We start from the raw sequence: 25,545 nt of genomic DNA on the forward strand, positions 1-25,545 counted from the left end.
TCCTAAACAGCCCAGAAATCTTACTCTCAGGTGCAGACTCAGATCAGTAAGGTTGGTATTCAGAGGTAATTTAGCTCATGTCCACCCTGTAAAGAGAACGAATTCTACCATTCATCAGCGCATGGCTGGATCTGGAGGACACCATGCTAATGAAATAAGCCAGGTACACCAAAGGGAAGGAAGGTAGCATGGTCTAAGGCAGTCAGTCGTTCTCCACCTTCCTAATGCTGCCACCTTTGACACAGTTCCTCATGCTGTGGTGACCCCAAGCCATAACATTATTTTACTTGCTACATCACAACAGAAACTTTGCTACTGTTATGAATTGCGATGGAAATATCTGCTATTTCCGAATGTCTTAGGTGACCCCTGTGAAAGGGTTGTTCAACCCTCAAAGGGATTACAACCCACAGGTTGAGAACTGCTTACACATGGTGTTGGATACAAAAATCTCCCTAACCTCGACCTTGACAGTAGATTTGACTTCCAGGGGTAATCAAGGCAGTGTGCAATGTCACTGTCTTGTTAACCTGGGCTTGTGTTTTTGACCAGTCGCAGTTACAAACACATCCCTATACACTGTCCATCTTCTTCCTCCTGGCTGTTCTCTACAGAAAATGTCTCCTAGGACTCAGAAGTAAGCAATGATTTAAGGCTCTATCCGCTAATCCTGGGAAAACAGACCAAGCACACCCAGGAGAGGATGCCATGATCTCACAGGTCTCACATGGGTCATCAGCCTTTGCTCATGGACTCCTCTCTGTGGCCTCCAGGGGTGTGGGGGGTGTGGGTGGGGTCTGTGCTAAGAACACTCACCTGGACCCAGCTTCGAGCTGCTTCTTGTAATGCTAGCATCATCTGAGCAAATCAGGGAGAACTCGAGTGATTAGACAGAAGAAGTTAGATTTCTTTTTCTTTCTCAGACAGGGACTCTATTCTGTAGCTCTAGCTGTCCTGGAACTCTCAATGTAGACCAGGCTGGCCTTGAACTCACAGAGATCCACCTGCCTCTGCCTCCCAAGTGCTGGAATTAAAGGGTGCACCACCATACCTGGCACCAGAAGTTACAGATTCTTTACACAATGAATGCTTTATTTGGTGGATACCAGAAAACCTACAGAATTATGTCAGGCTTTAAGCAACATACTTCCATGAAAATATACATTTCCTCCCCCCACAAAATTCTGTTTGGGGTTACGGTTTAAGACGTGAACCAAGGCAAATGTGAAGATATTTGTTCAGTGACATACTGGAAACCTGAAGGCCTGCAGCAGATGGAAATTCAAACTCTTTTGATTTGCTTTCTTTTTAAAATTGGATATTTTTTGTTTATTTACATTTCTAATGTTATCCCCATTCCTGGTTTCCTGTCCATAACCCCCCTATTCCATACCCTCCCCCTTCTTCTATAAGGGTGCTCCCCCACCCATCCACCTACCCTTTCCTGCCTCCCCACCCTGACATTCCCCTACATTGGGGGTCCAGCGCTGGTAGGACCAAGGGCTTCTTCTCCCATTAGTGCCCAACAAGGCTATACTCTGCTGCATATGCAGCTGGAGCCATAGGTCTGTCCATGTGAACTCTTTGGATGGTTTAGTCCCTGGGAGCTCTGGCTGGTTAGTATTGTTGTTCTTATGGGGTTGCAAGCCCCTTCAGCTCCTGCAATCCTTTCCCTAACTCCTCCAATGGGGACCCCATTCTCAGTTCAATGGTTGGCTGTGAACGTCGCCTCTGTATTTGTCATGCTCTGGCAGAACCTCTCAGGAGACAGCTGTATCAGGCTCCTGTCAGCATGCACTTCTTGGCATCAGCAATATTATCTGGGTTTTCTGGTGGTGTATGTATGTATGTATGCTGGATTCCCCAGGTGGGGCAGTCTCTGAATGACCTTTACTTCAATCTCTGCTCCAAACTTTCTCTCTGTAATTCCTCCTATGAATATTTTTGCTTCCCCTTCTAAGAAGGACAGAAGCATCTGTACTTTGGTTGTCCTTCTTCTTGAGCTTCATGTGGTTTGTGAATTGTATCTTGGGTAATTCGAGCTTTTGGGCTAATATCCACTTATCAGTGAGTGCATACCATGCCTGTGTGTTTTCTGATTGGGTTACTTCACTTAGGATGATATTTTCTAGTTCCATCCCTTTGCCTATGAATTTCACAAAGTCATTGTTTTTAATAGCTGAGTAGTACTCCATTGTATAGATGTACCACATTTTCTGTATCCATTCCTCTGTTGAGGGACATCTGGGTTCTTTTCAGATTCTGGCTATTATAAATAAAGCTGCTATAAACATAGTGGAGCGTGTGTCCTTGTTATATGTTGGAGCATCTTTTGGGTATATGCCCAGGAGTGGTATAGCTGGGTCCTCAGGTAGTACTATATCCAATTTTCTGAGGAACCTCCAGAATGATTTCCAGAGTGGTTGCCCCAGCTTGCAATCTTACCAACAATGAAGGAGTGTTTCTCTTTCTACAGATCCTTGCCAGCATCTGTTTTCACCTGAGTTTTTTATCTTAGCCATTCTGACTGGTGTGAGGCGGAATCTCAGGGTTGTTTTGATTTGCATTTCCCCGATGACTAAGGATGTTGAACATTTCTTTAGGTGCTTCTCAGTCATTCAATATTCCTCAGTTGAGAATTCTTTGTTTAACTCTGTACCCCATGTTTTTTTCTTTTTTTCGGAGCCGGGGACCAAACCCAGGGCCTTGTGCTTGCTAGGCAAGCGCTCTACCACTGAGCTAAATCCCCAACCCCAAAATTCAAGTTGGCTTAAGTGGTACATGATTTATTTTCCTCATTGCTAAGACACAACATCAAGTGAAAGAATCTTTATTTATTTATTTTATGTATAAGTACACTATAACTGTCTTCAGACACACCAGAAGAGGGCATCAGATCTCATTACAGATGGTTGTGAGCCACCATGTGGTTGCTGAGATTTGAACTCAGGACCTCGGGAAGAGCAGTCAGTGCTCTCAACCGCTGAGCCATCTCTCCAGCCCCCCCCCCCCATTTTTTAAAAAATGGGTTATTTGATTCTTTGGAGTCTAACTTCTTGAGTTCTTTGTAGATATTAGATATTAGCCCTCTATTAGATGTAGGATTGGTAAAGATCTTTTCCCAATCTGTTGGTTGCCATTTTGTCCTAATGACAGTGTCCTTTGCCTTATAGAAGCTTTGCAATTTTATGAAGTCCCATTTGTGGATCCTTGAGCATAAGCCATTGGTGTTCTGTTCAGGAAATTTTCCCCAGTGCCCATATGTTCGAGGCTCTTTCCCACTTTTTCTTCTCTTAGTTTAAGTGTATCTGGTTTTATGTGGAGGTCCTTAATCCACTTGGACTTGAGCTTTGTACAAGGGGATAAGAATGGATTGATTTGCATTCTTTTACATGCTGACCACCAGTTTAACCACTTGCTGAAAATGCTATCTTTTTTCCACTGGATGGTTTTAGCTCCTTTGTCAAAGATCAAGTGGCCATAGGTGTGTGGATTCATTTCTGGGTCTTCAATTTTATTCCATTGATCTACCTGCCTGTCTCTGTACCAATGCCATACAGTTTTTTATCACTCTTGCTCTGTTATACAGCTTGAGGTCAGGGATGGTGATTCCCCCCAGAAATTCTTTTATTGTTGAGTACAGTTTTCACTGTCCTGGATTTTTTTTTGTTATTCCAAATGAATTGGCAAATTGCTCTTTCTATCTCTATAAAGAATTGAGTTGGAATTTTGATGGCAATTGCATTGAATCTGTAGATTGCTTTTGGCAAGATGACTATTTTTACAATATTAATCCTGCCACTCCATGAGCATGGGAGATCTTTCCATCTTCTGAGATCTTCAATTTCTTTCTTTAGAGACTTGAAGTTCTTGTCATACAGATTTTTTCACTTGCTTGGTTAGAGTCACACTGAGGTATTTTATATTATTTGTGTCTATTGTGAAGGGTGTCATTTCCCTAATTTCTTTCTCAACCTGTTTATTCTTTGAGTAGAGGAAGGCTACTGATTTGTTTGTGTTAATTTTATATCCACCCACTTTGCTGAAGTTGTTTCTCAGGTTTAGGAGTTCTCTGGTGGAATTTTTGGGGTCACTTAAGAATATTATATCATCTGCAAATAGTGATATTTTGACTTCTTCCTGTCCAGTTTCTATCCCTTTGACCTCCTTTTGTTGTCTGATTGCTCTGGCTAGGACTTTGAGTACTATATTGAATAGGTAGGCAGAGAGTGGGTAGCCTCTTGTAGTCCCTGGTTTAGTGAGATTGCTTCAAGTTTCTCTCCATTTAGTTTAATGTTGGCTACTGGTTTGCTGTATATGGCTTTTACTATGTTTAGGTATGGGCCTTGAATTCCTGATCTCTCCATAACTTTTAACATGAAGGGGTGTTGAATTTTGTCAAATGCTTTCTTAGCATCTAGTGAGATGATTATGTGGTTTTTTTTTCCTTTGAGTTTGTTTATATAGTGGATTACGTTGATGGATTTCTGTATATTGAACCACCCCTGCATCCCTGGGATGAAGCCCACTTAATCATGATGGATGATTGTTTTGATGTGTTCTTGGATTCTGTGAGAATTTTATTGAGTATCTCTGTATCGATATTGTTGGTATCAGGAATTGTCATCAGTTATACCAGTGTCCTATTCAAGTTCTTATAAATTTGCCTAACTAATGAAACTCCCCACTATATGATCCAACTGTAATCACAAATTCTTGTTCCTTCTGCTCCACACAAAGCTTATCTTGAAGAATATTCAGGTTGTAACTCATGTTATCTCTTTTGTAAACTTATAAGCTACAGGAAACCCACTCAGATTTCCCTCTCGTGGACCAAATAGACTCCACCCAGATAAGTACATCTGCCTAAGTTTCCCACTTAACTACCTATTCCAAAGGGTGAGAATCCTCTGGGTTTCAGATGTACATCTAAGAAAAAAATTTCTTTCTCCCAAACATGCTTAATCTTATTATTTGCCTATATTATATATGTATATGTGTGTTCTAGCATCTTGTCAAGTCCAGGTGCTTACTACAGCCAGGACAGCTCCAGAGAAGCGACCTCCAGATGTTCCAATCTCCTCTCACAGACACAGATGCTTCTATTGGACCTGCTCCTTCTGACCTATCCTCAGACGGTTCCACAGACCCTGGACAACATGAAAACAGCCAACTCTAAGACTGGACAAACATCTCCCCTCCTAACCTGTCATTCTGTCTTTTCCTCCAGTTCCTGGACTTTCGAAAACCCTGTACGGAAGTGGATACTCCCTTTTGTCATCAGTTATACTAGTGTCCTATTCAAGTTCTTATAAATTTGCCTAACTAATGAAACTCCCCTTTCTGGTCATCTTGTTGGCGTTAGTTATTTGTTCCCTGTCTCCTTCATCTTGTCCCTACATTCCTTCAACGACAGATACAAAAAAATTCTAATCAAACTATTAATCAGTTCCTGTTACAGGATTACCAGCCACTGTCCACTGGGGAACCTGATGTGAACATTTACCAAGTGGGCCCTGATGGTGAAAGTCAGCTGTACCCCAAGACTGATGACTCCTCAAGACAGCAGGAAGTAGCCTAAGAGACACGGTGCCCCTTCTACCCCTCTTTCACCATCAGCTTCCCCCTCTCTTTTTTCCTTCTTTTTATAATAAGAAAAAGGGAGGTACATTGGTATCAGGAATTGCCTTCAGCAGTGACACTAACTGGTCACTGTTGTCATGGCAACAGCCAAACATTTCCAGTGTTCCTTCTGTTTAATTCCCAAGTCCACTTGGGAGCATTTTCTGCCCTCTCCCTCTTTTCTCTTCTTTCTTTTCTCTTCTTTCTCTCACCCCTTCCCCTTGTCTCATCCTCCCATTAAATCTCTCCATGTGGAACCGTGTTGGTTTGCTTTGGTTTATCTGGGAGCAGGCCAATATTTAAACAACAACAAATATTCATAAGGGAAATTGGTCTGGTTCTCTTTTTTGTTGAATCTTTGTATGGTTTAGGTATAAGGGTAATTGTGGCTTCATAGAAGGAATTGGGCAGCATTCCTTTTGTTTCTATTTTGTGGAATAGTTTGGACAGTATTGATATTGGGTTTTCTATGAAGATCTGATAGAATTCTGCGCTAAACCCATCTGGTCCTGGGCTTTTTTTTGGTTGGGAGACTTTTAATGACTGCTTCTATTTCTTTAGGAGCTATGAGACTGTTTAGATGGTTTATCTGACTCTGATTTAACTTTGGTACCTGGTTTGCTTTTTCATGACAAAGTCTCTCAGCATAGCTCTGGCTGTCCTGAAACTCACTATGTAGACCAGGATGGCCTTGAAATCACAGAGATCCATGATCCACTTGCTTTTACCTCCTGAGTGCTGGGATTAAAGGCACCAGTATACCTGCCGTGTGTGTGTGTGTGTGTGTGTGTGTGTGTGTGTGTGTGTGTGAGAGAGAGAGAGAGAGAGAGAGAGAGAGAGAGATTATGAAATTATCAAAATGCACAAATAAAGTTTTAGTGTACAATCAAGTTTAATACACTGATGTGGGCATCTATTCTTTTTGTTTGTTTTGTTTTGGTTTGTTTGCTTGTGTGTGTGTGTGTGTGTGTGTGTGTGTGTGTGTGTGTGTGTGTATTGGGGCGGGGTGGGGGTGAGACATTGTTTCTCCTTGTAGCCCTGGCTGCCCTACAATTCACTCTGTAGATCAGGCTAGCCCCCAATTCAGAGATTCCCCCTGCCTCTGCTTGTGCTGGGATTAAAGTGCTTTACCACCACAGCTAAATGTGTTCAGTGTTCTAAACATTATACACAGATTTATTTATCTTCTGTCACTAGGATGAGGCCATCTATTCTATCATTTCCTTTTCTGGTTCTCAGATAAGGCCTGGTAGCATAAAACTGTAACAAAAACAAATTCAAGAAGAAGGAGGACTATTCACCACAGCAGCCACTTTCAAGTCAGCTCCTCCAGGGACACAAGCTGAAACTCAAAGGTTGCACAAATTTATCTTCTGTTACTAGGGTGAATATCATATTAGTCGAAGTATGAAGGGACCGGCAGACTTTTGAGCGTTATGAGGTTGGTTTTTTTTTTGTTTTGTTTTGTTTTTTTTGTTTGTTTGTTTTTTTTTTATAAGCATGGACATATCCATCCACGACTTGAAAACTGTTATAAAAGTATTGTGATTCTAAAAAAAAAAAAAAAAAAAGTTGTTCAGAGTCTGTCCTGCGATGGCTTCCAAGGTTTCAAAGTACGAGAGGGGTTGGACCTGATTAAGCTCCTCCTGGAATGGGGAGTGCCAATGGGACTATCCTGCTCAAGGCGTAAGAGGAGGAACAGTTCGATCGATCGCGGCGGTCATTCAGAGAACTTTTTCCGTGAGAAAGTCCAAAGAACTTTTTTTTTTCTGGGAGGAAACAGCTCATCCTTCGTGGATTTTCAGAGGTGAAGCCGTGGTGTGTTGGATGCACTAACTTCATAAGCCTCCAGGACGCAGCCGGCGAACAGCCTCAGCGGTCTGGATAGATCACGCCCCAGGCCGGCGCACGCCCCAGGCCGGCGGCCATTCCCGGACAGCAGACCTCGGACTAGGGTCCCCAAGATGTTACAAGCTTTTCTGCTACTGGTGAGTATGGCGCGACATGAGCACGGTGACCCAAGTGGAGAGCCCACCAAGGAGAGACCGCGCTAAAGTGCCCTGCTAGCCGAGCGCGCACGTGTCTGGGGTGAGGAGGGGTCTGGCGGTGTGGACAAACTTCGCTGTGGGCCAGGTACGACTCGACGGGGTAGCGGAGGCGTAGAAGATTCGAAAACGGGGTGGGATGGCGAGGACTCGAAGGTGGGGTGAGTCCGGATGGGATGGGAGGTGGGTGGAACACTCAAGACTGGGAGGATATGACGAGGCGCCGCTTTGATAGCAAAAGGACCGTACTCTAGGTGAGTGGACCCAAAGATGGAGGGAGGGAAGTTTCGACGCTGGGTGCGGGGCCCGGGGAGCAGCTGGCCCAGCAAAGCGCGCTAGGGTACCAAACCTGGGGCAAAGTGGAGCAGGGGAAGGAAGAAGGGACAGTGGGCAGGGAAAGGATCCGGATCCGGTTACCCTGAAGGACCCTCAGGTCAGAGAAATTAGAAGCAGGGCGAGAGAGGGAGAGTATGGCGCGACAGGGAGAGTATGGTGCACGTGAGCGCGGTGCCCCGAGTGGAAAGCCGGCCAAGGAAAGACCGCGCCCGGAACGCGCTAGACTGGTGGGAAGGAGGGAAGGGAGGGAAGGTAGGGGAGGGAGAGAGGGAGGGAGGGAGAAGGGGGACACCAGTGTCACATCACTGACTTCTTTTTTGTGGTTTCTTGGACTCTGCAACTTAATGGGCTTAAAAAGAGTAAAAGGGGCCCTGAAGAGGCCTAGAATCTGACCTTTCCCCCTTCTGCCAGCATGAGATTATTAAGGAGAATTCCAGTTTCTTGGAGTCTATTGTTTCTAATGTCTAATAGAGAGGCACACAAGTGTCTCTTTAGAGATACACTTATTATAGATATTCTTATATTACATTATGTGCATAGTATTATAGATTCATTTCCACCAGGCTGGATACAGTTCTCCACCTTCTGTTTTATTTAACACTTCACTGTCGAGGTGGAACATGCCAATGTCTGGGGGAAAAAAGTAAATAGAATGAAAGAAGAAACTAAAGTCAGACATGTTCAGTTAGTGGCAGGAAGCCCTGCGTATGAACCAAAACGAAAAAGGAAAGAGACGGAACAAAGAAAGGAAATAAGCAGACTACTAGCTCCTAACATGGAGACTCGGTATGTTACTTTAATGGGTGTATGGACTTAGAGTTTTAAGATGAAAAGAGTTCTGAACTTCGGTTGGTTACAGGACAGTGTGAACACAGCAGTGCTGGCCATTTTGTTTAAAATAATTAAGATGCTCATTTTACCCACTGTATACCTGAATGCATGTAAAAAAAAATCTTTGTGCACACTTATCTTGAGTTTCATTGCTGTGAAGAAACACCACGGCCATGGGCAACTCCTATAAAGAAAACATTTAATGGGGACTGACTTACAATTTACAGGTTTAATCCATTATCATTATAGTAGGCAGCAGGGCAGCATAAAGGTAGAAATGGTGCCGGAGGATCCAAGACTTCAACATCTTGATCTGTAGGCAGCAAGGAGTCTGTGGGCCACACTGGGTATAGCTTGAGCATAGGAGATCTCAAAACCTGACTCCACAGTGACACACTTCCTCCAACAAGGTCACACCTTCTCCAATAAGGCCACATCTCCTAATAGTGTCACTCCCACATACTTCTATATACAGCAGCACAGGATATCCATCCAAAGCATGTGTTATCTCACCTCAAGAGTCAGATCAAAGGCAAATCTTCCAGCCTCAAGGCCCTGGTCACAGGTGTGCCCTCCATTTCTGGATTGCAGTTCATTCCAGATGTAGTCTAATTGACCACGGAATGTATCTGGAGATCAGAGGCCAACTTCAGGTGTCAGTTCTCACCTTCTACCTCATTTGAAACAGAATCTCTCTTGTTCATCACTGAGTACGCTGCTGCCTGTTCTATGAGCTTCTAGGAGTTCTTCATCTCCACCTCCCATTCAGCCACAGGAGTCCTGGAATTTCACACGTGCACCTTATGTCTGGCTTTGTATTGAGTCTTGGGAATCTGAACTCAGGTCCTTGCAACTGTGTGGCAAGTGTATTATCTACTGAGTGATTATACACTGAAGATGTGTATTATCTTCTAAAGTCTTGACTGCATTTAAAAAAACTGGGGATAGGGAGCAGAAATAGTCACACACATGATTAACTAGTCACACAGGAAACAAGACAGTGTACCAGAGGATGCATGCTGTTTCTATTTGGGACAATATACTTTTCAAGACTTTCCTCTAATTTACACTGTGTATGCTATGTAGGTACATACAAACTTTTTTTTAAGCAGGAGAGAATAAAAGATAGGAACAGTTCAAGCTTCTGTGATGTGAGCAGCTGTAAGAGGCAAACAGAAGCATGAACAGAAACTAGTACTGTACAGTTAGAAGCGGGGAAGGGTCTAAGGGTCATGGCTTCTTAGAAGCTGGAGGGAAGGGAATGTGAGGTGACCTTGTGATGGTGAGACCCGAAAGCCACTGAAGGCAGTTCCTGCTTTGTTTCCACAGAGTTTCTTTGTTCCAGTGACTGCTAAGCTAGCCCAGGATCGCCCAGCTGACCTACAGAGGCTGAAGCAGAGTCCACTGGAATGTCCAGCAGGTACATTCTAGAGTGATGGCAATTTTTGTCTCTGATTCCCACTCTCAGGCTCCATGGTCTTGCAGTTCCCGTTTCTTTTCTGACCTAGATACTTACTCATCATTTTCTAACTCCAAGGTCATGAAGGTTTATCTTCACAGTGTTTTGCCTGCATGGTTTTCCTATTTCGGTGTGTTTCCATTAAGGTATTTAGAATTAATTTTTGTGTACAGTATCTGGTAAGGGTCCAGCTTCTTTGTATGTATGTATGTATGTATGTATGTATGTATGTATGTATGTGAGTACACTGTCGCTGTCTTTGGACACACCAGAAGAGGGCATCAGATGCCCATCACAAATGGTTGTGAGCCACCATATTGTTGCTGGGAATTGAACTCATGACCTCTGGAAGAGCAGACAGTGCTCTTAACCACTAAGCCATCTCTCCAGCCTCTTATTATACACATAGCTATCCAGTTCCTTCTATTTATTTATTTATTTATTTATTTATTTATTTATCTATCTATCAGTTGATCGATTGATTGATTGCTGGATCCAACCTAGAGCCTCACTCATGCAAGCACATTACCATTGAGTAGGCCCCAGCTCTGCTAACCAGTTACTGTTCACTATTTGCATTGTGTGAATTCTGAGTGCCCTACAATCACTAAACCATGGAAACCAGCTGTGTTGGCATTCTTTTCAGCCATCCTAACTCTCTGCGACACCTTTGGTAGCTCTCAGCCTGATCCTCTTACCAGAATTATCGAGGTCAGTGTCTGTGCTTGGGCAATCCTAACAAGCCAGGCTCTACCATCATCCTCAATAATTAAGCCAATCAAAAAAGTCATTGATGGGAGAACTGTCCCCACTCCTTACCCAGCCAGTGCTGGAGAGCTGGCCCAAGTGGCAAGGGTGTGGGAGAGCTGACAGACTGACCAATGCAGCTACCACACAGTCCCAGATTCATGGCTCTGAGCTGGCCCACCTCAACATCTACCCGGCCTGTGAGCTGCTGGAGCCCATGAAGGGAATTGGGTCCTGCAGAACCAAAGCTGTGGGATCTTCATGACTCAGTGCAACAAGAGGACATCTGAGAGGAGTCCAAATGAGGATTGGTATTGATAGTGTAGGAGAACCAGACCAATGACACATTGCATGAACATTTGCCAGTAAAGATGTATGAACAGAAGGGTACTGTGCTACACATCACAGCTTCCACGGCAAGACCTTCTTTTTAAAATTAATTTTTTATTTTCTGTTGGGGAGAAGTTACAAGAGTGGACAGTGGATATTGAAGGACTGGGAATGGGGTGCATGATGTGAAATTCACAAATAATCAATAAAAAATTATGGGAAAAACTCATTGATTGATACTGAAATTCACAAGGAGATTTGCCCATCATGGCCATATTGGAAACAGACAGGGATCTAGTGGCCCCCACATCCATCTTTGACATGACATTTAGGTAGGGCCACAGTTATGAATTGTTTTGTTGTTGTTTTCATGATTTTTTTAGCGACATTTTTATCTTCTGTACATTGGTGTTTTGCCTACATGTGTGTCTGTATGAGGGTGTCAGAACAGGTCCCTCAGAACTGGAGTTACAGACAGTTGGGAGATGCCATGTGGGTTCTGGGAATTGAACCCATGTCTTCTAGAAGAATGATCAGTGCTCCTAACTTCTAAGCCATCTCTCCAGCCCCCAGAGTTATTGACCCACCATTATTTTGTCTCCATTCTGTCCTGCAGGGTGGTCTGACAACTAGCAAATCTTGTTCCTTATAAGTTTCTTTATCCTGCCTAGCCATAGGCTTCATCTGTTTTCTTTCCCCAGTACAAGGCTTACTCTTTGTGGCATCCAGTAGTCTTACAGTCAAAGGGAGAGGTCACAAGTGTCTCTTTGACATGTCCCCGGTTCTTCTTGAAGGCCCATTACAGTCCTGCAATCTCTGGCCGCTCTGTCTGTAGACACCACTGCAGAGTTGTGCTGCTCCTTGGCCTCCTGAAGAAGCTATCCCCTCCCCCCTTTCTTTTGGCCATGGCTTCAGCCTCTTTCCAGGAATAAATGGAACAGGTGGCAGGTGACTCTGCTGGAGCCACCTGTCTTGAGGGCAGTCCAATTCTGCTGAGTGCTGCAGGCATGCACAGAGGACAGACAGGAATACTGTCTAGTCCTTTGTTGTATAGACTCTGTCACAAGGAACACTATCTCCTACCCAGTCAGTGGAGGCCTGACAAGGATGTAGGCCTGAGGTCCCAGGAGCACTTGGCAGTGATGCCTCGGGAAATAGAATGGGTACCACATTGCTTCATCTTGAGGTGGTTTCTATAGTCTACCTATAGAGAGATACTTGTCTCTTTTACAAGTTACCTACTTTGTTGGTGTATCAAAGCTTATAATATTCATTCATAATCTCTTTCTTTTTATTGGGTAATGGGAGTCTCATATTTAGCCCTGACTGACCTGCAGTGTGTTTGTGTAGACCAGTCTTGCCTTGAATTGTTTCTGCCTACTGGCCTACATGATAAGTTCTAGGCTAGCCAGAGCTATGTGGTGAGACCCTGTTCAAAAAACAAAGAACAAAAAACAAGCAAACAACCAGAGAGGAAGGAAAGAAAGTGCTCCCTAGACATGCCCACAGCCAATCTGAGGCAGGCAGCCCCTCAGTTATGATCCCCATTTCCCACGTAGGTCTAAGGAGGACACAAGTCTTCACAGCTCCAGGAATGCTGACATTCCCTTGACCGGTTTCCCTTCCATTCTCAGGCCAGTACCTGTCCAAGGAGGATGGCTCGTGCAAAGCTTGCATAGATGGTGAAAACTACACCAGCGGTCCCAACGTCCTGCCTTCCTGCCTTTCCTGCAGGGTCTGTAAGGAAGGTACAGAACAAAGGGGCTCTTCCCCACAGGCAGGATCTGGGGAAGTGGATTCCTACCTGCCATGGACTCGGAAACCTCGGTTCCGGCCCATCTTGGCCTTCATTCTTCCCTGTTCTCTGCTTGTCTTTCTTTCATTAATGGGAAAAAAACAGAAGTTGCGAAGAGTTCATTTGTGCTGTGTTTTAGGAATCATTGAGACCATCTATTAAGAATGAGGTAGTGCTGGGGATTTAGCTCAGTGGTAGAGCGCTTACCTAGGAAGCGCAAGGCCCTGGGTTCGGTCCCCAGCTCCGAAAAAAAGAACCAAAAAAAAAAAAAAAAAAAGAATGAGGTAGTGTGCCCTGTGGAGGGCCCCTCCTGGTACCCTCAGATGCATTGTGGGACAGTTGCCACTGCTCTCACCATGAATCAGTTTATAGGCTTGTCACATGTGGTGAACAGGAAGTACCCTAGTGTCCGCTGTGCAAGGACTTGTCCCAAGGAGTGGTGGGGCTCCAAAGAGCACAAATCATTAGAGCTGGGCCTTGAAGGATAAGTGCAGGGTTCTAAGTGGAATAGAGAGGTCTCCAGGCAGAATTGCACAATTGAGGAGTAAAGAGGCCTGCACATTTGGAATGGGAGATAATTCCACTCTGGATCCAGCTTGAGTCTGCTCAGTTCTGCAATGGATTTGATGCCCCTCAGCAAACCTTGAGTCACCAGGGGTAGTGGCCTGCTTTGCCATTTCCAGGTGTGGAAGTCAGAAGTGTGGGTCACGGGGAGGAAAAGGGCCACTATGAGTCTCCCCTCTGTGTGTGGCCACTCTCTAGTTGTAGGTGACATGGTATGTTCTATTCTTACTCTCAGGAGCCATCAAGTTCTTAGTACTGGAGCCTTCAAGTCTGTGAGTCCTGTGTGGCCAATCCTTCTAGAACATAAAGTTCAACACGCATTCATCTTTCTTGCCGTGTGCCTGCTGAAGTGCTTGGGTCATGGGTTATTGTTTTCATTTCTAGTCAGGAAAGACTCTGACAAAAGCAGTTACAGAAGAAAGGGTTGAGCTGGCTCACAGGTCTAGCATACCGTCCACTGTTGCAGGGAGTCAGGTGGCAGGAGCCAGAGGCAGTTCTCAACTCACCCTCAGCGAGTGATAGGCATGTGAACTCAGTTTCCCCTCTTCATACAGTTCAGAGACCTAGTCCAAGGAATGGTGCCACCCAGACAGTGTGAGTCTTCTCACCCTATTAGCTTAATCAAAATAACCCCCACAGACATACCCAGACACCCGTCTCTCAGATGATTCTAGATCTTCTCAAATTAACAATTAAGATCGACCACCATAATCAGTAACAAAAAGGGTAGTGGTTGAGTGGGTTAGGGCTGGGTTCCCAGATGGTTCTGAGCTGGACTCTCTTGTTGCAGTCACTAGGGATGTGGATGTGAGCACTCAGTTTCTGCTTCTTAAGGCTCCTCCTGTTTCCAGGAGCTTGAGGCTCATCAGAGGGGTACAGAGGCGCATCCCTTGCAGCTGTCCTGGGGATCTTTAAAAGACTTTTCCTTCCAAACCTCATGTATGCGGTCATGAATTGTTCTCCTTTTGTATTATGGCCCTGAGTACTTATAGCTGCTCTTGAGAGCCATCATCTACATGCCCGGGGCATGGTGCTAGAGAAACTGGTCCTCAGTATTACTTCCTAAGTTCAGTTGAGCCAAATTGGAAGTGTGTCATGAGGAACTGTTACCATGGTAACCAGAAAACCTCTTCCCTCCAACCCTTACAGATAAAGTCATAAAAAGCCGATGCGTCAAAGCTAGAAACACAGAGTGTGAGTGCAAACCAGGCAGCTTTGAAGATAAAGACTCGACTGAGATCTGCCAGACATGCTCTAAGTATGATACGGGCCCTCCCTCCCACCTTGTGGAGTTCCCACACCATAGGAAATCCCTAAACCCTTGGGGTCTCTGAGCCTGCTGTCATCTCTCCATGTCCAACTGCAAGTCTCTCCCTATCCCTGTCCCCATTCAGTCAGCAGCCCATTCCTGTTCTTTCCCACCCATTCTTTTCCCTTGGCCAGATAATTTGTCTACTATCTGTAGACAGAGCATGAGAATAAGGAGGCCATAGCCTGGCTTGTGTTCATTTACGCTCTTTCACGATTTTTGTGCAGCCAGAGACCTAGAAAGACAAAAGTATTGCAGCCCACAAAGATGTGTGTGTGTGTGTGTGTGTGTGTGTGTGTGTGTGGTGTGTGTGTATGCTCTGTGTGTGTGGTGTGTGTGTATGCTGTATGTGTATGTGTGTGTGTATGCTGTGTGTGGTGTGTGTGTATGCTGTGGTGTATGGTGTGTGTGTATGCTCTGTGTGTGGTGTGTGTGCTGTGTGTGTGATGTGGGGTGTGTGTGTATGTGTGTGGGGTGTGTGTGTGTATGTGTGTGGGGTGTGTGTGTGTGTATGTGTGTGGGGTGTGTGTGTATGTGTGTGTGTGCTGTGTGTGTGATGGGGGTGGAGTGTGTGTGATGTGGGGTGTGTGTGTATGTGTGTGGGGTGTGTGTGTATATGTGTGTGGGGTGTGTGTGTGTATGTGTGTGGGGTGTGTGTGTATGTGTGTGTGTGCTGTGTGTGTGATGGGGGTGGAGTGTGTGTGATGTGGGGTGTGTGTGTATGTGTGTGGGGTGTGTGTGTGTATGTGTGTGTGATGTGGGTGGGTGTGTGTGTATGCTGTGTGTGTGATGTGGGGTGTGTGTGTGTGCTGTGTATATACATATTGTGTGTGTGGTATGTATGTGGTATGTATGGCGTGTGTGGTGTGGTATGTGTGGGGTGTATGGAGTGTGTATGTAGGGGAGGGTGTGGGGTGTGTGTGGTGTGGTGTGTGGTATATGTGTGTGGTATGTATGGGGTATGTATGTGTGGGGTGTGTATGTGTATGGTGTGTGTGGCATAGTGTGTGGTATGTGCGTGTGGTGTGTGTGTGTATGTGGTGTGGGGTATGTGTGTGTTCATTGGAGCTCTCAGAGGCACCTGAGCAAACTCAGCCAGCCTTGCTTCAGGAGGCTGTACACATGTGCCACATGTCTGTACTTCAGAGGGAAAGGCTGACAAAGAGACCTGGCTCAGTAGTGACCACACAGGCTTCTTACCTTCCCTTTCCTAACTTAGGGTCTTCCTGTGGCCAGGACAGCTCAACATACACCCTGTCCAAAAGGCAGAAGGGCTACCACCGTACCTAAGGGGGTTCCCCAAGGTCTGCACAGACACATGGAGCCTGCCTTTCTTTAATACCATTTCAGGGATTCTGGGTACAGTGGGCGACTACCTTTTTAGCACATCTGGTCAGCAGCCTTCTCACAAAATCTTATCATTTGTTTCTTGTGTGTACCCAGCTGCACTGATGGGGAAGATGAAGTGATCCCCTGCACCCCAAAGGCAAACCGGAAGTGTGTCCCCAAAAACACTCAAATACCTCAGCATAACCTAGGCCTCATAATAGGGCTCTTGGCCTCGGTCATATCAGTGGTGCTGTTTGTAGCTGTCATCTGGAAGACTAAAGCATGGGAATCAGTGTGTCTCTTTATGACAAGAGTCTATCCAGGTGAGTGGTGGCTGTGGGTGGGTCCCTGGACACTGAATCTCACTCTCCTTGACCTGCCCTTCTCCTTCAGGATTGTCCTCCTTGTCTCCCAAGCCCCTGTATCCCTGAAGCCTAGCTCTGTCTTCTTCCTGTGATTCATATACCATCTCCCACTTCCCCAAACAGCAAAAGTCCAGACTCTGACCAGTGCCTCTCACTCACTGTTCCCTGTCTCTTAACTGTAAAGCATCTTTTATTCACCTGTGGTAATTGTCCTCTTGGAGGCTTAGTGCCTCTGTCTGCTAACCTAGGCCTAGTCCTGGAAGCTGCTAACAACCTAATCCAGGCCTAGAATGTTTGCAGCCCCTGAGACTTGCTGCTGAACAAGCTTACCCTTTCTAGTTTACCCTTTCTAGTTCTTTCTGAACTCTGGCTGGCTGGTTCAACTCTGCTGATCTGGCTCAAACTCCTCTCCAGACTGACTAATTCAATCTGGCTTCTTTTTCTGCCTCTCATGAATTGCTCTGCTTGACATCAAACTAACTCTAGCCATGTGTTCTAATCTTCTGGCTTCCTCTCATTCTCTGGCTCATTCTGCCTTTACCTGTGTCTGGCTTGTTCTCTCTCTATAATCTGCCTCTGTACAACCATCCTGGTAAAACTGCCTCCTTCCTCTCTTTATTCTCTCTCTCTCTCTCTCTCTCTCTCTCTCTCTCTCTCTCTCTCTCTCTCTCTCTTTACTATTAACTCGAGTATTTCTTATATACATTTTGAGTGTTATTCCCTTTCCCGGTTTCCGGGCAAACATCCCTCTCCCCCTCCCCTTTTTTATGAGTGTTCCCCTCCCCATCCTCCCCCCCTTGTTGCCCTCCCCCCAACAATCTAGTTCACTGGGGGTTCAGTCTTAGCAGGACCCAGGGCTTCCCCTTCCACTGGTGCTCTTACTGGGATATTCATTGCTACCTATGAGGTCAGAGTCCAGGGTCAGTCCATGTATAGTCTTTAGGTAGTGGCTTAGTCCCTGGAAGCTCTGGTTGCTTGACATTGTTGTACATATGGGGTCTCGAGCCCCTTCAAGCTCTTCCAGTTCTTTCTCTGATTCCTTCAACGGGGGTCCTATTCTCAGTTCAGTGGTTTGCTGCTGGCATTCGCCTCTGTGTTTGCTGTATTCTGGCTGTGTCTCTCAGGAGCGATCTACATCCAGCTCCTGTCGGTCTGCACTTCTTTGCTTCATCCATCTTGTCTAATTGGATGGCTGTATATGCATGGGCCACATGTGGGGCAGGCTCTGAATGGGTGTTCCTTCAGTCTCTGTTTTAATCTTTGCCTCTCTCTTCCCTGCCAAGGGTATTCTTGTTCCCCTTTTAAAGAAGGAGTGAAGCATTCACATTTTGATCATCCATCTTGAGTTTCATTTATTCTAGGTGTCTAGGGTAATTCAAGCATTTGGGCTAATAGCCACTTATCAATGAGTGCATACCATGTGTGTTTTTCTGTGATTGGGTTAGCTCACTCAGGATGATATTTTCCAGTTCCAACCATTTGCCTACGAATTTCATAAAGTCATTGTTTTTGATAGCTGAGTAATATTCCATTGTGTAGATGTACCACATTTTCTGTATCCATTCCTCTGTTGAAGGGCATCTGGGTTCTTTCCAGCTTCTGGCTATTATAAATAAGGCTGCGATGAACATAGTGGAGCACGTGTCTTTTTTATATGTTGGGGCATCTTTTGGGTATATGCCCAAGAGAGGTATAGCTGGATCCTCAGGCAGTTCAATGTCCAATTTTCTGAGGAACCTCCAGACTGATTTCCAGAATGGTTGTACCAGTCTGCAACCCCACCAACAATGGAGGAGTGTTCCTCTTTCTCCGCATCCTCGCCAGCATTTGCTGTCATCTGAGTTTTTGATCTTAGCCATTCTCACTGGTGTGAGGTGAAATCTCAGGGTTGTTTTGATTTGCATTTCCCTTATGACTAAAGATGTTGAACATTTCTTTAGGTGTTTCTCAGCCATTCGGCATTCTTCAGCTGTGAATTGTTTGTTTAGCTCTGAACCCCATTTTTTAATAGGGTTATTTGTCTCCCTGCGGTCTAACTTCTTGAGTTCTTTGTATATTTTGGATATAAGGCCTCTATCTGTTGTAGGATTGGTAAAGATCTTTTCCAAATCTGTTGGTTGTCCCTTTGTCCTAACAACAGTGTCCTTTGCCTCACAGAAGCTTTGCAGTTTTATGAGATCCCATTTGTCGATTCTTGATCTTAGAGCATAAGCCATTGGTGTTTTGTTCAGGAAATTTTTTCCAGTGCCCATGTGTTCCAGATGCTTCCCTAGTTTTTCTTCTATTAGTTTGAGTGTGTCTGGTTTGATGTGGAGGTCCTTGATCCACTTGGACTTAAGCTTTGTACAGGGTGATAAGCATGGATCGATCTGCATTCTTCTACATGTTGACCTCCAGTTGAACCAGCACCATTTGCTGAAAATGCTATCTTTTTTCCATTGGGTGGTTTTGGCTCCTTTGTCAAAAATCAAGTGACCATAAGTGTGTGGGTTCATTTCTGGGTCTTCAATTCTATTCCATTGGTCTATCTGTCTGTCTCTGTACCAATACCATGCAGTTTTTATCACTCTTGCTCTGTAATACTGCTTGAGTTCAGGGATAGTGATTCCCCCTGAAGTCCTTTTATTGTTGAGGATGGTTTTAGCTATCCTGGGTTTTTTGTTATTCAAGATGAATTTGCAAATTGTTCTGTCTAACTCTTTGAAGAATTGGATTGGTATTTTGATGGGGATTGCATTGAATCCGTAGATCGCTTTTGGTAAAATGGCCATTTTTACTATATTAATCCTGCCAATCCATGAGCATGGGAGATCTTTCCATCTTCTGAGGTCTTCTTCAATTTCTTTCTTCAGTGTCTTGAAGTTCTTATTGTACAAATCTTTTACTTGCTTGGTTAAAGTCACACCGAGGTACTTTATATTATTTGGGTCTATTATGAAGGGCGTCGTTTCCCTAATTTCTTTCTCGGCTTGTTTCTCTTTTGTGTAGAGGAAGGGTACTGATTTATTTGAGTTAATTTTATACCCAGCCACTTTGCTGAAGTTGTTTATCAGCTTTAGTAGTTCTCTGGTGGAACTTTTGGGATCACTTAAATATACTATCATATCATCTGCAAATAGTGATATTTTGACTTCTTCTTTTCTGATCTGTATCCCCTTGACCTCCTTTTGTTGTCTGATTGCTCTGGCTAGAACTTCAAGACCTATATTGAATAAGTAGGGAGAGAGTGGGCAGCCTTGTCTAGTCCCTGATTTTAGCGGGATTGCTTCAAGTTTCTCTCCATTTAGTTTAATGTTAGCAACTGGTTTGCTGTATATGGCTTTTACTATGTTTAGGTATGGGCCTTGAATTCCTATTCTTTCCAGGACTTTTATCATGAAGGGGTGTTGAATTTTGTCAAATGCTTTCTCAGCATCAAATGAAATGATCATGTGGTTCTGTTCTTTCAGTTTGTTTATATAATGGATCACGTTGATGGTTTTCCGTATATTAAACCATCCCTGCATGCCTGGGATGAAGCCTACTTTATCATGGTGGATGATTGTTTTGATGTGCTCTTGGATTCGGTTTGCCAGAATTGTATTGAGTATTTTTGCGTCGATATTCATAAGGGAAATTGGTCTGAAGTTCTCTTTCTTTGTTGGGTCTTTGTGTGGTTTAGGTATAAGAGTAATTGTGGCTTCGTAGAAGGTATTCGGTAGTGATCCATCTGTTTCAATTTTGTGGAATAGTTTGGATAATATTGGTATGAGGTCTTCTATGAAGGTCTGATAGAATTCTGCACTAAACCCGTCTGGACCTGGGCTCTTTTTGGTTGGGAGACCTTTAATGACTGCTTCTATTTCCTTAGGAGTTATGGGGTTGTTTAACTGGTTTATCTGTTCCTGATTTAACTTCGGTACCTGGTATCTGTCTAGGAAATTGTCCATTTCCTGCAGATTTTTAAGTTTTGTTGAATATAGGCTTTTATAGTAAGATCTGATGATTTTTTGAATTTCCTCCGAATCTGTAGTTATCTCTCCCTTTTCATTTCTGATTTTGTCAATTTGGACACACTCTTTGTGTCCTCTCTTTAGTCTGGCTAAGGGTTTATCTATCTTGTTGATTTTCTCAAAGAACCAATTTTTGGTTCTGTTAATTCTTTCTATGGTCCTTTTTGTTTCTACTTGGTTGATTTCAGCTCTGAGTTTGATTATTTCCTGCCTTCTACTCCTCCTGGGTGTATTTGCTTCTTTTTGTTCTAGAGCTTTTAGGTGTGCTGTCAAGCTGCTGACATATGCTCTTTCCTGTTTTTTTCTGCAGGCACTCAGCGCTATGAGTTTTCCTCTTAGCACAGCTTTCATTGTGTCCCATAAGTTTGGGTATGTTGTACCTTCATTTTCATTAAATTCTAAAAAGTCTTTATTTTCTTTCTTTATTTCTTCCTTGACCAGGTTATCATTGAGTAGAGCATTGTTCAATTTCCACGTATATGTGGGCATTCTTCCTTTATTGTTATTGAAGACCAGTTTTAGGCCATGGTGATCCAATAGCACGCATGGGATTATTTCTATCTTTCTGTACCTGTTGAGGCCCGTTTTTTGACCAATTATATGGTCAATTTTGGAGAAAGTACCATGAGGAGCTGAGAAGAAGGTATATCCTTTTGCTTTATGATAGAATGTTCTATAAATATCTGTTAAGTCCATTTGGCTCATGACTTCTCTTAGTCTGTCTACGTCTCTGTTTAATTTCTGTTTCCATGATCTGTCCATTGATGAGAGTGGGGTGTTGAAATCTCCTACTATTATTGTGTGAGGTGCACTGTGTGTTTTGAGCTTTAGTAAGGTTTCTTTTACGTATGTAGGTGCCCTTGTATTTGGGGCATAGATATTTAGGATTGAGAGTTCATCTTGGTGGATTTTTCCTCTGATGAATATGAAGTGTCCTTCCTTATCTTTTTTGATGACTTTTAGTTGAAAATTGATTTTATTTGATATTAGAATGGCTACTCCAGCTTGCTTCTTCCGACCATTTGCTTGGAAAGTTGTTTTCCAGCCTTTCACTCTGAGGTAGTGTCTGTCTTTGTCTCTGAGGTGTGTTTCCTGTAGGCAGCAGAATGCAGGGTCCTCGTTGCGTATCCAGTTTGTTAATCTATGTCTTTTTATTGGGGAGTTGAGGCCATTGATGTTGAGAGATATTAAGGAATAGTGATTATTGCTTCCTGTTATATTCATATTTGGATGTGACGTTATGTTTGTGTGCTTTTCTTCTCTTTGTTTTGTTGCCAAGACGATTAGTTTCTTGCTTCTTCTAGGGTATAGCTTGCCTTCTTATGTTGGGCTTTACCATTTATTATCCTTTGTAGTGCTGGATTTGTAGAAAGATATTGTGTAAATTTGGTTTTGTCATGGAATATCTTGGTTTCTCCATCTATGTTAATTGAGAGTTTTGCAGGATACAGTAACCTGGGCTGGCATTTGTGTTCTCTTAGGGTCTGTATGACATCAGTCCAGGATCTTCTGGCCTTCATAGTTTCTGGCGAGAAGTCTGGTGTGATTCTGATAGGTCTGCCTTTATATGTTACTTGACCTTTTTCCCTTACTGCTTTTAATATTCTTTCTTTATTTTGTGCGTTTGGTGTTTTGACTATTATGTGACGGGAGGTGTTTCTTTTCTGGTCCAATCTATTTGGAGTTCTGTAGGCTTCTTGTATGCCTATGGGTATCTCTTTTTTTAGGTTAGGGAAGTTTGCTTCTATGATTTTGTTGAAGATATTTACTGGTCCTTTGAGCTGGGAGTCTTCACTCTCTTCTATACCTATTATCCTTAGGTTTGATCTTCTCATTGAGTCCTGGATTTCCTGTATGTTTTGGACCAGTAGCTTTTTCCGCTTTACATTATCTTTGACAGTTGAGTCAATGATTTCTATGGAATCTTCTGCTCCTGAGATTCTCTCTTCCATCTCTTGTATTCTGTTGGTGAAGCTTGTATCTACAGCTCCTTGTCTCTTCTTTTGGTTTTCTATATCCAGGGTTGTTTCCATGTGTTCTTTCTTGATTGCTTCTATTTCCATTTTTAATTCCTTCAACTGTTTGATTGTGTTTTCCTGGAATTCTTTCAGGGATTTTTTGCGATTCCTCTCTGTAGGCTTCTACTTGTTTATTAATGTTTTCCTGTATTTCTCTAAGGGAGTTCTTCACGTCTTTGTTGAAGTCCTCCAGCATCATGATCAAATATGATTTTGAAACTAGATCTTGCTTTTCTGGTGTGTGTGGATATTCCATGTTTGTTTTGATGGGAGAATTGGGCTCCGATGGTGCCATGTAGTCTTGGTTTCTGTTGCTTGGGTTCCTGCGCTTGCCTCTCGCCATCAGATTATCTCTAGTGTTACTTTGTTCTGCTATTTCTGGCAGTGGCTAGACTGTCCTATAAGCCTGTGTGTCAGGAGTGCTGTAGACCTGTTTTCCTGTTTTCTTTCAGCCTGTTATGGGGACAGAGTGTTCTGCTTTCGGGCGTGTAGTTTTTCCTCTCTACAGGTCTTCAGCTGTTCCTGTGGGCCTGTGTCTTGAGTTCACCAGGCAAGTCACTTGCAGCAGAAAAGTTGGTCTTACCTGTGGTCCTGAGGCTCAAGTTTGCTCGCGGGGTGCTGCCCACGAGCTCTCTGCGGCGGCAGCAACCAGGAAGATCTGCGCTGCCGTTTCCGGGAGCTTCAGTGCACCAGGGTTCCAGATGGCGTTTGGTGTTTTCCTCTGGAATCAGTAATGTGTGCAGAGTGCAGTCTCTTCTGGTTTCCCAGGCGTGTCTGCCTCTCTGAAGGTTTAGCTCTCCCTCCCACGGGATTTGGGTACAGAGAACTGTTTATCCGGTCTGTTCCTTCAGGTTCCGGCGGTGTCTCAGGCGCAGGGGTCCTGCCGCTCCTGGGCCCTCCCCCACGGGAACCCAGAGGCCTTATACAGTTTCCTCTCGGGCCAGGGATGTGGGGAGGGGTGGGCAGTGTTGGTGGTCTCTTCTGCTCTGCAGCCTCAGGAGTGCCCACCTGACCAGGCAGTGAAGTCTCTCTCCCATGGGGTCTGGGAGCAGAGAGCTGCTGCGGGCCGGGATCCGCGGGTGTGGAACTCCCCTCCTTCCTCTCTTTATTCCTTCTCTCTCTCTCTCTTTTTTTAAGATTTATTTATTATATATAAGTACACTGTAGCTGTCTTCAGACACACCAGAAGAGGGCATCAGAACTCATCACAGATGGTTGTGAGCCACCATGTGGTTGTTGGGAATTGAACTCAGGACCTCTGGAAGAACATTCAGTGCTCTTAACCGCTGAGCCATCTCTCCAGGTCTCTTTATTCCTTTTCTTTTTTTTTTTAAAGATTTATTTATTTATTATATATATAAGTACACTGTAGCTGTTCAGACACACCAGAAGAGGGCATCAGATCTCATTACAGATGGTTGTGAGCCACCATGTGGTTGCTGGGAATTGAACTCAGGACCTTTGGAAGAGCAGTCAGTGCTCTTAACCGCTGAGCCATCTCTCCAGCCCCTTTATTCCTTTTCTTAAGTAGCTTCCCTTTCCTTTCTCTTTTTGTGAGAGTTAGGCATATCCTGTTCTATCAAATCTTTCTCTGATTTATCACTCTGTCTGTCCCTCAATTAGACATCACTTTCAAACATGGGTGCTTCCTTCTACAAACTAGCTTTACCTTCATTGTTTGGGATTAAAGGTGTGTACTAAGGGCTGAGCCACACCACAATTAAAAAGAGGTGTTTTCAGTAAATACACACTCTTGGGGTTCACAGTGTGATCAAATATCCTACAACACTTAACCAGGTCTTAGAGGGTGGGGTATGGTCAGGACAGAGAGGCATTAACTCTTCAACTGAGGATAGAGGTCAAGATCAGAGAGGACCAGGACCAGCTCTGATTACAGCAGAACTAGACAAAAATTCTATGTGTGTTTATGTTTATTCTGTTTTTCCCCCTCTGCCTTCTCAGCCTCAGGGTAGACCCAAGCAAGAATGGCCCCTCCTTACTTTGTTAGTGTTAGAACCTCTGACCCCTCTGCTCAGATAAAGAAGGGCTGATGAGTCTCCTGCCCACTTGCTGTGGGAACCTCCTCTTCTAGGCTGTGAACAGGACCATGAAAACACTGTGGGTTTATCTCTCTTGGACGCACAGACATCGAGGAAGACAAATGGCTCTCACCACAACACGGTCAGTCATGCAAGCGAAAGCCTCAGCTGTAGCTCTGCTGGGCTTTTTTATTTTATTTTAACTTTAAATTTTTATGTATGTGAGTATTTTGCCTACATGTATGTCTGTGCATCACATGCATGTCTGGTGACCATGAAGGCTAGCAGACTATCCCATCAGATCCCCTGGAACTGGAGTTACAGGCAGTTATGAACTGCCATGTGGGTTCTGGGAATCAAACCCGGGCTTTCTGGAAGAACAGCCAGCACTCTCAACCACTGAGCAATCTCTTCAGCCCCGAGAAGCAGGGTGTTTGAGGGGCTGCACATCCCAGGAAGGAGGGTACATCATGTGCACCTGGGTCTGGGTCCACTATCAAGCAAATGACCATTTTGAGCTTCCACAAGGTCTCAAACCACGTTGCAACTGTGCCTTTTCTGCCCTTCTCCTGTGGTTGGGGTCAGGTGGGAGGAGAGACCTCCCCTTAGCACAGTACCAGGAGCACATAGTGCTGGAAACAGATCATGGATATGTGAGTCTAGGCTGGCTGTACTCAGAGAGGTGGAACCCTCCCGGGAGTCTGGGGGTATCATCTCCTTAGTGGCCTTCCAAAGTCATTTCCACATACTTGTGTCCCTTGGAA

At 44.3% G+C, this 25,545-nt stretch overlaps 1 protein-coding gene across 2 annotated transcripts in view; it reads left to right on the forward strand.

Annotated features, from left to right (window-relative positions):
* The first annotated feature begins 7,065 nt into the window (after positions 1-7,065).
* Tnfrsf10b (TNF receptor superfamily member 10b) overlaps positions 7,066-25,545 on the forward strand; it is a 28,209-nt gene continuing 9,729 nt past the window's right edge. Inside the window, 6 exon segments of one of the 2 annotated variants that reach the window (NM_001395720.1) lie at positions 7,344-7,610; positions 10,164-10,254; positions 13,005-13,118; positions 14,879-14,987; positions 16,482-16,690; positions 24,835-24,923. In NM_001395720.1, the coding sequence (NP_001382649.1) occupies positions 7,587-7,610; positions 10,164-10,254; positions 13,005-13,118; positions 14,879-14,987; positions 16,482-16,690; positions 24,835-24,923 (636 nt within the window). In that variant the 5' untranslated portion in view covers positions 7,344-7,586. 2 annotated transcript variants of the gene reach the window in all.

Source organism: Rattus norvegicus, chromosome 15 (genome assembly GCF_036323735.1).
Source record: "Rattus norvegicus strain BN/NHsdMcwi chromosome 15, GRCr8, whole genome shotgun sequence".
Lineage (NCBI taxonomy): Eukaryota > Metazoa > Chordata > Mammalia > Rodentia > Muridae > Rattus > Rattus norvegicus.